The following is a 12,962-nucleotide window of genomic DNA, read 5'->3' on the forward strand; positions in this document are numbered from 1 at the left end:
TTAATGAGACAGGATGCACTTGGTATGCTAACCATCCTTCATAGCTGAGACTCACGCATGAACATGAGCACATCCCCGCAGCCCATGTGAGTTCCAGTGTGAGCCTAGCTGCTGGGGAGGAGGTTCTTAGAAGGGCTGCTTGCTCCTCCTTCATGGCTGGGACTCAGGCATGAACACATGCCCAGAGCCCATGTGAGTTCCAGTGTGAGCCTAGCTGCTGGAGAGACTTCTAGAAAAGTTGCTATCCTTTCTCTTGTGGGGACTGAGATCTGATCAAGGGCTCTTTGAGGCAGGAAATCTAGCAGCAACCAGAAGCTTCCCCAGCTTGCCTTGCTAACTATTACTTTTTCTGTTACCTAATTTAAGGCACACTTGAGTAGAATCAAGTGAATTTCTAGGTTTATACATTTATATCTATATGTTCTGAAGGGAAACAGGGAGACGTTATTATTAAAATTAATTTCCCATAGTTATGCTCTTGGGCAGATGATAAGCACAGGCACTGCTAAGAAGCCATAGGTTGGCTTAGGTGTGAAAGTTTTAGCATCACATGTCCTAATGTATTTTTAAAGATGGTGTGGAAGGAGCCAAGTTAGAGCACAACAGCACTGGCCTGGTTGTTCTCTGGTTTGGTGTTTTCGTTCAGCCTTTCCATGTAGTAAATGAACAAAATCGAGCAGAAGTTATGCTTGATGGGGCAATGAGAAAGCAAAAGAAGGTGCCAACTGTTGATTGATATGTGTTTTCCATTTTTCCAGTAACTCCTACACACACACACACACACACACACACACACACACACACACACACACAGTAGTTCTTTCTGAATTAGTATAAAGAGTAAAGGATGGTTCTTAAAAAAAAAAAGTTGTAAAAAAATACATCTTCAGACTTCCAGTGTTCGGGCGTGACTGCTTTGACAGAGACCTTTGAAGGGAGCCATTGTTGCATGAGTAATTGATACTGAGATTCACCCATAGGCAAGGAATTAAACGATGGGCGGTGTTTACTGATTCACCCTTCATGCCCTATGGCCCTGGGTGACCTCTCCAACCCCCCACCCTGTGATGTTTGCAAGCTGAGACACTGAACCACAAACTAACTCTGCTTGCAAAGGAGATGCATGAATGCATCCTACATAGCCTTGAACTCTTCTCGCCTCCTCCACCTTCCTTTTCTCTCCCCTCACCACCCCTGCACCTGCCTTCCCCTATCGTTTCCTCCTCTCCATTAGGAGGTCAGTATTTTACCGGGCATGCATTTCTAGATTTTTAGATTCTTAGAGAGGAAAAAAAAAAATCCACCCAGTTTGAGAGGAAGTTTATTTAGCAAAGTGAAGCACAGGACAGCATGCTCTAGAAACAGACTGTAGCCACTGAACAGAAGGGAGGAGTATGTCAGAAGATGCTGGTACCTGCCCACTGGGTTCTGCATTACATAATTTAAAGGAATGTTATGAATGAATATGCACGAGATAGGTGATATACTACTGATAAAAAGTATCCCTCTTCCCCATCTCAGGTTACGGAGGACTAGAGAACTGGATCTTCTTTTAAGTTCTAGATGTTGCCTTTAAAAAAAAAAAAGGTGTGTGTGTGTGTGTGTGTGTGTGTGTGTGTGTGTGTGTGTGTGTCTGTCCGTCCATCCATATTGTCTGTGTGCAGGTGCCCAAAGATCCCAGAAGAGGGAATTAAATCCACTGGAACTAGAGTTATAGGTGGTCGTGAGCCACCAGACAGAGGTGTTGGGCACCAAACTCAAGTCCTCTGGGAGAGCACCGAGCCACGCCTACAGCCACATTTTAGGATATTCATATCCAGGTTCTTTTTAAGAGCCCACAGGAGCATGGTTGGGGACAGGCAGTCAAAGTACATTCCAAATGATATTATGATATCAGAGTGGTTTATGTTAATTTAGATTCTTCATTAGTGTCCCTGTGTGACAGTTGGGGAAGTTTCCTTTGTATCTTTGTTTCTGATGTAATTGGAGGACCCTAACTACAACTTCAGGGGTGTTTAACAGCAATGAAGCACACACTGACCATTGGAAGAAATTGCTCCTGGGATATATGTATGGTTTTTCCCCCTCATATCTGTCTCCTGACCTAGCCAGTCTCACATATATATGACTATTCCTGTGACCATTTATGTTCATTTTAGAGTTTGAATTGTATAAATATTTTGTCCTCTTCCTGTTTTCTTACCTAGGTTGTTAATGACAATTTTCTAAACAATCACTTTAAGTCCTTCCTCCATGCAGTATCCAGACAGATATTCTGATTGCATCCATTGCATGGTTCAAATCCTTTAGCCTTGTGGAGGTAGTGTATATTGCCCTAAACAGTGATAAACATGTAAACTTGAGTGCATACACCACATATACACACACCACACACACACATACAACACACACACAAATGAGAGTGACACTAAGAATTTCTGGGACAGATTTGTGAATCTCATTAAAGTCGTGGCCTAGCTATGTCAGTAGATGGTGTTTTTTTTTTTTTGTGAGATACTTCCATTAGGCAAAACTGCATAAAGAATACTTAAGATCTCCCTATAGTATTTATCATAATCATTTATGATTCTGTAATTATAATCTTGAGACAAGACGTCCATTTAAAATAGCTTAAAAGGTACTGCTGAAACGGCTCAGTGGACGAGAGTATTTACGGACCTTGCAGGGTTTGGTTCTCAGTAACCACACCTGGTAGCTCACAACCACATGTAACTCCCTCTCTATGAGATCCAGTTTCCTTTTCTGGATCCACTGATACCTGCACTCCTGCACTTATATCCACAAAGTCACAGGAATGTACACACGTTTCAAATGAAAACGAAATCTTGAAAGAATAGCTTAGCAAAGGGCCTTTCGTTGGAAGTTTTAGTGCCCGCCCTTGTTTAGACACAGCATGTAAATTTCGTATCCTCATCAACTGCATAGCTCCACATTCTGTGTCCAGCATCTTACACGGCCTTAACACGGAGTTACATCAAACTGTTTCGCATGCACCCAGTTATTGTCCATCTTAGCACTTCATCTTTGACTGTAGCCCCAAGTGGAAGAGACAGACACCTGATTGGCCTCCTTGCTCTTCTACCTACTCTGCACCTTAGCGCTTACTACGCTGGCTTATTCTCCCTCAGCCACTAGGCTCTTCCTTTGGTCTTGCAGAAATTATATATGATGATTTAATAGAGATGTTTATACTCACCAAGTTTATTATGGATTTGTTTTGCTCTTGCCTCCACCATGACCTCCCAGAGGACTGAGACAGTCATACTCAATTTTTTTTTTATTTTCAATACTCATATGCTTCTTGGTGAACAAGGCATATTTTATTCATTATTTTATATATGTAACCTGATCAATGTACTGATGAGGTAGGTTAGTGTCACTTATTTATAACCGCAGTACTGTAATCTCCTACTATGTAAAGCGAATATAGAATAAATGTTTGAAAGGGAAGAGGATTTACTGTCCTTGGACACTATCACTTTAATTAATTTTTATATGAAGAGCAATGATTTAAGAGCTAACTGATTTCATTCTGAAGTAAAATTAGCCTCCTGATCATTATAGCAAATCACTACCCAGATTATCTAGGCAGATAATATTCAGACATGGAGAATATATCAACTGTGGAAGCTGGAGATTCACTCTAGATAAACAGGGATCAGAGTTGAATTTTTTAAAAAAAAAAAGGCATACTTGAGGACCTAGCAGCAAAACGAACAAATTGAAGTGGCATTAATTGGCCCAGTATCCTGGTGTTTGTTTATCCCTTAGTTAACCCATGAATTCTAACTCCAATTAAGCAACACCTCCGCACACACGCTGGTAAACAACTAGCGATTAAAAAAAAATAAAGCCTTAGGTCCAAGAGCTTATACTTATTGTCCGAGAGTGTGATGCTAAAATTGTAGCTACAAGAGAAGTTGTTAATCTGAGGGTGAAATTTAAATTCTCTGAAATCACTTCTGTTTTTCAATTCTACCTCTTGCCTCCTGGAGGCAGAAAGGGCAGATAACCATTTGAGGCTCTTATAAAAAAGGCGTAATGATAGGCCAGACTTGCCGACAGATTTAATGAAGGGGTGTTTGTTTTCTTTTTGAAATCTACACTCTGTTGGGAAGTGTAAGTATAGCATACAGTAACAATGCTATTAATTAAGAGAGATGAATGTGATAAAGGAGACTTGATTGTCTCGCATTGGAAGTCCTGCCGTGATTTCATGCAGAACGTAGTCCATGCTGCTTTCGAATGAAGCACCAATTGTGCAACGTAGGAACGGGGCTACACTCGCCTTTCTAACTGTAGAGACTCATTGCTGTTTTCCAGATTGTTTCGAGTTTGATTTCATTAGCCAGTGTCATGAATTCGGAAACTATAATCTTAGCTTCATTTTCTTTGTCCTTTTAAGTTTCGTAGAAACCCCAGCTCATTTCTCTTGGAAAGAAAGTTATTACCGATCCACCATGTCACAGAGCTCCCAAACAAGTGAGTTGTTCAGCCCGGAAGTGTTCCAGCATATTTGGGATTTTCTGGAACAGTAAGTATCATCTAATCAAGAAGTGTGCCTGAACTCTTTAAGAATAAGTGAACACAAATGGCTGAAATATCATTTACTACAGAATATTTTTTGAAAAACCAGTTAGTAAAAGTTATACTTTATAAACTTAAGGCCTTTGATAATATATCTGCTTTGGAAATAAATTAGTTTTCTTTCTCTAGTTTCCAATACCAAAAGAAGATCAGTGTCTTCAAGTAGCTCACTGCAGACATTCTAAATGTTTTCCCCAGAACAATCCAAAACATCTTCCCCTGTGACGGTGTCTGGCACTCAAACCCTGTTCTTTTTTCTTGAAGACGTATCCCCAGCGGTGAAACACCCATTGCAGTGGTCATTTAAACCCTCTGTGAAAAATGGTTATTACTGTTTTAATCGATACCAGGTTTTAGTAAAGTTACTATGAAGATGAAAGGGGACACCAGAGTGCTTCCCGCACACTGCTGACATCCCAGGATCTACACATAGCTCTGTCACTAATCTATCCATGTTGGCCTACATGTCAGTTAGCAGAGATCATGCCTCCAACTTGCCAAGTCTGATTTAGTTTGCCCTTCCTCCGATTCTTCATATGGGAAATGGTTTTTGATTTCTAAGCAAGGACAAGCCAACATGGAGACAGAGCATATTCAATATTACTAGTTAAGTAGTCAAGTTCCTTGTAGCTTCTCCCAGTTTGTGATATACACCTTCTTCCCTCTTTGTGCTAGGCCCATATGTTCAGTACAGCCCATCGACTTGAACTTTGTGGAAGAACCATCAGAAAATGGTGCAACAAACAAGATTGAGATTAGCATGGATTGTATTCGCATGCAAGACTCAGACCTCACTGACCCCATGTGGGTGAGTACCCTGAGCTTCCTCTTCAGTGTGTGGGCCAGGCTATCGGCAAATCAAAAGAAAATGGTTCCGAACAGATCAGAACATTGGGAAGAGAGCAAACCGAGTTAACTGGGGAATGATCAGCTGGTTTTTTTCTTTTCATTTGTTTGGTCGTTTTCTGAGTTGTTCTTCATGTTAAACCTAAATTAGAGAGGATGATGTCACCAGGGTTTTCAGACTCCTACAGAAGCAGAAACTGGAACTGATTCTGGCCAGATCCAGCCACTGTGGGAACCGCTCTTCTCACTTGGCTTCACTGTAATGTTGAAGGAAGAAGTAACTTCTGTGCATGCACTCAGGAAACGAACAAAGGCGATAAAATAAGCTGTATTGTCTGGGCTTTGCCAGTCCTAATGTTAGGATGCTAGATCTGCGACCTAGCTAGCTAATGGCCAAACCAATACCAATGACTTCCATCTCTGGCTAGGTCAGGAACATTCCTTTTAGTTTTGATACAGATCAAAATAGTAATACCTATACTAATGAGAAAAAAAAAAGATTATTCCCAGCAGAGGTTTGCCTGTCTTAAAGAAGTTGTGTGTTCTTGTACTGAAAAGATTTTCTAGTCTGACTCTTGGCCACATCGGAACACCAAAAGTTAGGAAGTTTAAAATCACAAGCTTTTAAATTCCCTATGATCACTCTAATTTAGACCCTGACATAGTTGGTTTCCTAACGTTCCAGGCTAGCCTGTTGTTTCATTTTGCTGTTGAAAACATTCTCTTCCAAAACACCATTTCCACATTTTCCCTCCCTCTGTCCAGTGCTTACCTGCTCCTCACTGCCCTCCTTGCTTTCTCCTGGATTCCTTTCTGTGTCACTATCTCCCTCCCCTGGAATTAAATACCATCCCTCTGAAGCAACCGTGATGCTAACGTTCGGTATGTTCTGTGTTACACAATACTATACCTGTTTATTTCTATGTCTTTTCGGGGATAAGGGACCACATTTTTGTCATTGGAGTTCTCAAGAACAGAGTAGAGGTTCAGAAAGAAGGCAGTAGGGCTTGGCCAGAGAGGACAAAATAATAAGAAAGCCCTTGAGGCAGCTGTATTGATGTGTCCATGGAAGGAGAGAAAAAATGAATTTCAACAAATAAACAAGCTTACCTTTCTGTAGATACCCTGTTTTCAATTCAAAAGATTTTACAATTGTCATAAATTCTAATTTAATATGAATTGTCAACTTCTATACTAGCACTATCCTAATACCTTCTTATCTTTATCTCTGTACACACATAGTTAAATATGATTGGCAGTTACACACACAGGGCCAAATTACAACAGGCCTCAGCGGCAGGCATGGCGAAATAGTGGCTTTGTGCAGGATGCCGTAGCAGTGCTGTGCTCTGTGGATTAGGAGTTAGGATGTCCCAGAGATGCCCAGTCCTTCAGAACAGCTGTGCTACTGTGTGGGGCTTGTTTCAACTGTGAAGTAGCAGTCTTTCACATTTCCATTATCAGTTAATTGCTAAATACTTTGTAAAGTCTACACATAAATTGCTTTCCCCATCAATACAGTATTTTAATAAGTTGGGAACTCAGCCAATTCTTTTCTCACCGTATAAGAAATGCAACTCTATAATGGGCATGAAAAGACATGTCAGATTGCTAAGGACAGAAATTGAAAAATTCATTCTAGTCTTTTCTGATTTTTCATATAGCCAAGAAATAGAATCATGATGTTTTGGTCTGATTATTAACAAAGAAAGTTAATGTATGGATGTTATATTAGATTGTATCAAATTGTAGATACTGTGTATCTTTTTAAAAATTAGAATGTGTTTTATGCCTCTGAAAATTAGTCCTATTGGGTTAAGAGTGAGGGTGAGTAAAATATCTCAAAAAAATCATGTTTTAATCTGCATTTTCAAGTGCCTTAATGATTCTTGATTCTATTGTTTTATATATTACTTTATTTCTCTATCTTGCCCTGCTTTGGATATGTGTAAGCATGCCTCTAATATGTTCAAAATGTGTATTAAATAGTAACAGTTAATCATTCTCTTAGTGACAGATGCTGGCCGAGTAACTATTTTGCACTTATTTTTCCTCTATACTTCACATTAATCAGAGTTTTCTTTAAGGAAACTGTGTGGTAATTACCTAAAATTCTCTGTTTTTATAAATCCTTACTGACTCATCCCAGATACACTTAAAAAGTCTTCAGCTGTACATATCAATAGACGTCTACTGTGTGTGTGTGTGTGTGTGTGTGTGCGCGCGCGCGTGCGTGCATGTGTGCGTGCGTGCGTGTGCTTGGTAGAATATGCCATAGCACCTGTCCTAGTACATATCATAGTACCCTACTTATATGACCCAAATATATATAATATTTCCATCCTGTATACAAGTCCAAAGAGTCTTATTATTTAGCTACTACATATGGCATGTTTCTTATGGTGCAGATGAGGAAGTCATTGGTTCTCCCCCACCAAGAAGACCATGAAACAGCTAGCATTAAAAGCAAATGAATATAAAGTTGCCTATGAAATCTGCTCAAATGTAGAAACATGACAAAGTATTGATTTTTTTAAGATTGAGAAAGACAAGCAATATGTTACAGAAGAGTGCTTTGTAATTAGGCTTTGGAATATGAGTAAAATTGATTATAAGGGGCAACATGATTCAACATTTGCAAAACTGATGTCACCAAAGCATAGCTTGAAGAAACTCTGAAATATGAAGATGTCAGACTGAGAAATTCAACTAAAGAGTATATATAAGCAAAATTTGAGCATTAAAAACTGCAGTGTTGAGAGATGGAGAGATAACTTGGCCATTAAAAGCACTGGATGCACTTCCAGAGGACTAGGGTTCTATTCCCAGCACAGACGTTGATTGACATTGAAAAGCTTTATAGAATAATATTCCCTTTTACATATTTGGTAGAATTTACCTGTGAAACCATCTAGGTCTGATAAGTTTTTTTCAGAAGCGAGAAATTGAACGTCTTTATTGGACTGCTGCTATTATTTTATCTTGGGCGAGTCTGGACAAAATGTAGTTTTTGAGAACATAATAAATTGAATCATAATTGCTAAACCCATGCATACAGAATTGTTTGAAATATTTCCTTTGTGTTCTCTAAATACCAAAAAGATAATTATATTTTTATTTATTATGTTGGAAACTTTCAGTACCAGAGACTTACCAATTTTGATTATCTTTCAAAAAAAACACCTCACATTTTACTTTAACTTTTTCCTAATGTTTTCCTTTGTCCAACCTCATTTGTCTCTGGTTTGCTTTCCTGACTTCTGTGTGTTTGGGTTTACTTCGCACCTCTCCCTTTTTTCCCAAAATTTTTTCCTTCTTTACCATTTCCCCTTTCCTCTTCCTCATTCTCATCTTCCTCCTCCTTTTTCTCATTTTCTTGCTCTTTTCTCTGTTTGCTCTTCCTCCTCCCCTGCTTCTCCTTTCTTTTCTTACAGTCATCACTCTATCAAAGCTCTAATATCCTAGCTTCCTCACTTAGAAGTTTATATTTGTGAGTTGATTATTATCTTTTTCTCTCGGAGAAGTTAGCATTTACAATAATAAATTTCCCACTAGACATTGCCTTAGCTGCAGCCAACAAATACTGGTGTACTCAATGTGTTTCTTTTTCAGTCTCTGTTTAGTTTTAAATATATTCACCCTCTTTTGGAACTTCAATTTTGACCTATTAGTGTTCGGAAGTATACCACTGAAGTACATGTCTGCATGCTCTGCTTCTGTTGTGTGGAAAGTTCTATAAATAGCAATTGGATCTGACTGGCTTTGCAACTGTAGAGAACTAAATTCTTTCTGTTTTTCTGTCTCCTGTTATATTGACTACTGAGTGTCGAAGTTTGACTTTCAACTGCCCACGCAGTGAACTCAAGAGAAGAATTGTGGGCTATTTATTAAATAAGATGCTTATCAGTTTGGGGGAAAACTACAATTCTCACTGAACATTGCTAAGTTACCCTTCAGTTACCAGAATGGCTGCTTTCAAAGTAAACAGTGCCTGTGTTTTTGAAGCAGAACAGAAAGACAAGTTCGATTCTCATGTGCAGTCTTGAATTGATCTGATTTTATTAATACTCTTAATTTCTTCCTTTCCTCTGTCCCAGCTTGCAGGTACACATGCATACATGAATGCACCCACATGTAATGCACTTTGAACCACACTGATATTCTAGTTTTTGAGAATAAAGTCATAGCAGTTTCTGGCATATATAATGTCATGCCATCATCATCTGCTACTGAGTGTCGAAGTTTGACTTTCAACTGCCCACGCAGTGAACTCAAGAGAAGAATTGTGGGCTATTTATTAAATAAGATGCTTATCAGTTTGGGGGAAAACTACAATTTTAAGATTTATATATGTATTAACTACATACCCTCTGGGGGGAAGCAAACTATTTAGAAGTTGTTGACAGAAATTGCTTTGGCTAACTTAGGTCAGATCCAGGAGTTAGCATATGCCCTCTCCTGACTCCACAAAGCTCTGCGGCGCATTCATTTGTCATTTCCTGTGCACCCTTGTCCCCAGGTTCTGGAGATGTGCATCATCACAGCTAAGCCTGGAACCAATGGGTAGAACTTACTCTAAAAAAGTGATCATTAGTTCTCTTCTCTTTCAATCCTGGCTCCTATGAGGCCTCTAGAGCCATTCCCAAAGCATCACCATCTTTTACTCCATGCCTTTCCTCTTTGTCATCTATACCCTTCTCTGGTCTTTTAGGAAACTCGTTGAATTCAGTGTATGTAGATTTGGTTAAAAGCATTAAAAAATGGTCAGTGAATACTTTATGTATGTAAGGAAGTGGTGTAGGAAGGTTCGTCCATCTATGTGTTGATTTTATTGGTTCATGAATAAAGAAAACTGGCATAGCCTATAGCATGGGAGGAGGAATATGGAGTTGGAAGAGTCAAGGGGCTGCCACCAGAGATAGACATTCGCCGGTAAGCTACTGCCACGTGGCGATACACAGATTAATGGAGATGGGTTAAATTGACATGTAAGAGTTAGCCATTAAGAAGCTAGAACTAATGGGCCAAGCAGAGATTTAATTAATACAGTTTCTGTGTGGTTATTCCGGGTCTAAGCTAGTCAGGCTGCTGGGAAGAACAAACGGCCCTCCTCTAACAATGAAGTTCCACACGATTTACCTTTCATTGCTAAATTGCATCATGGGATTGTATCATTAGAGAAACTGGTGTTGGAGCTGCTTCTTCGGAACTATGAAGAGGCCCCAGTAACATGCATTTACAAATATGTCTGTTCTCATTTGCATAGAAAAGTCTAATAACACAAATCTTTACCCAAGAGAATTATGGTGATTTGCTTCATTCTGAGTTCCTCACATATAAACACAGAATCAAAAACTTGTTATTTTTGTCATCATTTGTCTGTTTTGTATATAAGCTCTTTAAATATATTAAATATGTAATGCTTTAAGAATAACACTAATAAATTTGCCTAATTAGATAATAATAAATTTTAAAAAACTTTATAACTCTCAAAAGTATGTATATCCCTACACAATTATAATACACATGAAGATTGCAATTTTCTCCTATTCTTCTTTAGTTAAAAAAAAACAAGTAATTTTGGATTATGTCATAAATAATAGACCATGGATTAAAGGTGTGCACCACCCTCACACAGCAAGAAACAGAGACCCACTTTTTTACACACACAGGTATACCATAAAAACACTAAACAGGAGCTATAATATGAGTGAAAAGGACCTATAGGGTAAAAAAAGAAAAGTATATATGTATATAATTTTATGTAAAAAAAATAATAAGATAAAATTTTTACAAAATAAGAAGGGAAAGTCCTGACATGGCATTATGAGACAAGGTAGCTCCAATGATACCATTGAATTAATTTCTTGTTTACCTTCATGCTGGGCATGAAGCCTGCTCTTAAGAGTAGGTTTCTGTCTGAGTATGTGCTCAATTTTGGAATAAGTTCCAGGAGGTGATAAGAAGGAGGTACATTCTTTTATGTTTGGGTGCAATGTTCTGTAAATAGCTGTTAGGTCCATTTAGTTTATAATGTATGTAATGTATAATGTATATAAATCTATATCGCTCCATAATTCTTCTGTTTAGCTTTTGTCTGGGTGACCTGTCTTGTTGGTAAGAGTCAGGTATTGAAGTTACCTACTATCAGTGTTTGAAGGACAATATGTGATTTAAACTGTACTAGCACTTCTTTTATGAACTTGGGTGCCCTTTTGTTTGGTGGAATTCTTAATATCTTCTTGGTAGATTTTCCTTTGATTATTTAGTCCCGTTCCCCATCTCTCTAATTTAGTTTTGGTTTGGAGTCTGTTTTGTCAGATACTAAAATGACTGCCTCAGCTTGCTTCTTAGGTCCATTTATTTGAAGCATATTTTTCTAACCTTTTATCTTAGGTGATGCTGATACGTGATGTTAAGGTGTGCTACTTGATTGCAACAGATGATGGATCCTGTTTTCATATTTGTTCCATTAGTCTGTGTCTTTTTATTGGGGAATTGAGACTATTGGTGTTGAGAGTGAGTTTCCAATGAACAGTGTTTGTTGATTACTGTAACTTTGTTGTTTGTTTTTGGTGTGTGTGTTCCCTCTTTTAATTTCCTTGTTTGAGATTATTTATTCCTTGTGTTTTCTTGGGTGTAGTTAATCTCTTAATGTTGGTCTTTCCTACTAATGCCTTCTGGAGGACTGAATTTGTAGACAGATATTGCCTAAATTTAGTTTTCTCATGTAATGTCTTATTTTCTCATCTATTGTGATTGAAAGTTTTGCTGGGTCTAGTAGTCTGGGCTGACATCTGTGGTCTCTGAGAGGCTGTAAAAGATCTATGCAAGCCCTTCTGGCGTTTAGAGTTTCCACTGATAATTCAGGGCTATTGTAATAATTCTGCCTTTATAAATTATTTGGTCTTTTTCCCTTGCAGATTTTAAAATTCTTTGTTTAATATGTTTAGTGATTTGAATATTACTTGACAAGGGGAATTTATTTTCCTGTCCAGTTTGTTTGATATTCTGCATGCTTCATGTGCCTTGGTAGACATCTCTTCCTTAGGTTAGGGAAATTTTTTCTGGGATTTTTTTTTTTTTTTGAAAAAAATATTTTTTTATCAGAGAAGTAGAAGGGGAGAGGGGAGGAAGGGAGGGGATTAGAAAAAAATGTATAGCCCAATAGAAACAATTAAAAAAATGTTTTTTTACACCTTTGACCTGTGTTTCTTCTTCTTTTATTTCTATTATTCTTAGATTTTTTTTTTCTCAAACTACCTCAGATGTCCTGGATGTTTTGTCCCAGAATTTTTTAGATTTTTTAGATTGAGCATTCTCTTTGATTGACATACCCATTTTTTTTTCTGTAGTGTTTTTAATGCCTAAGAGTCTCTCTTCCACTCCCTTGTATTCTGTTGGTGAGGCTTGCCTCTGAAGTTCAGGTTCAGATTTTTCATTTCCAGATTTCCCTCAGTTTGAGTTTTCCTTATTAATTTATTTCCACTTTGAGATCTTGATCAGCT

The 12,962-nt window shown here is 38.2% G+C and overlaps 1 protein-coding gene across 5 annotated transcripts in view; it reads left to right on the forward strand.

Annotated features, from left to right (window-relative positions):
- The window catches only part of Tp63 (tumor protein p63), a 204,304-nt gene that overhangs the window by 74,128 nt on the left and 117,214 nt on the right, over positions 1-12,962 (forward strand). For all 5 annotated transcript variants that reach the window (XM_041677999.1, XM_041677997.1, XM_041677998.1 and 2 more), the window contains exons 2-3: positions 4,427-4,555; positions 5,284-5,416. In XM_041677999.1, the coding sequence (XP_041533933.1) occupies positions 4,427-4,555; positions 5,284-5,416 (262 nt within the window). The remainder of the gene's footprint in view (positions 1-4,426; positions 4,556-5,283; positions 5,417-12,962) is intronic.

This window comes from Microtus oregoni, unplaced genomic scaffold (assembly GCF_018167655.1).
Source record: "Microtus oregoni isolate MIOR12 unplaced genomic scaffold, Mior012 000029F_ref0000214, whole genome shotgun sequence".
Classification (NCBI taxonomy): domain Eukaryota; kingdom Metazoa; phylum Chordata; class Mammalia; order Rodentia; family Cricetidae; genus Microtus; species Microtus oregoni.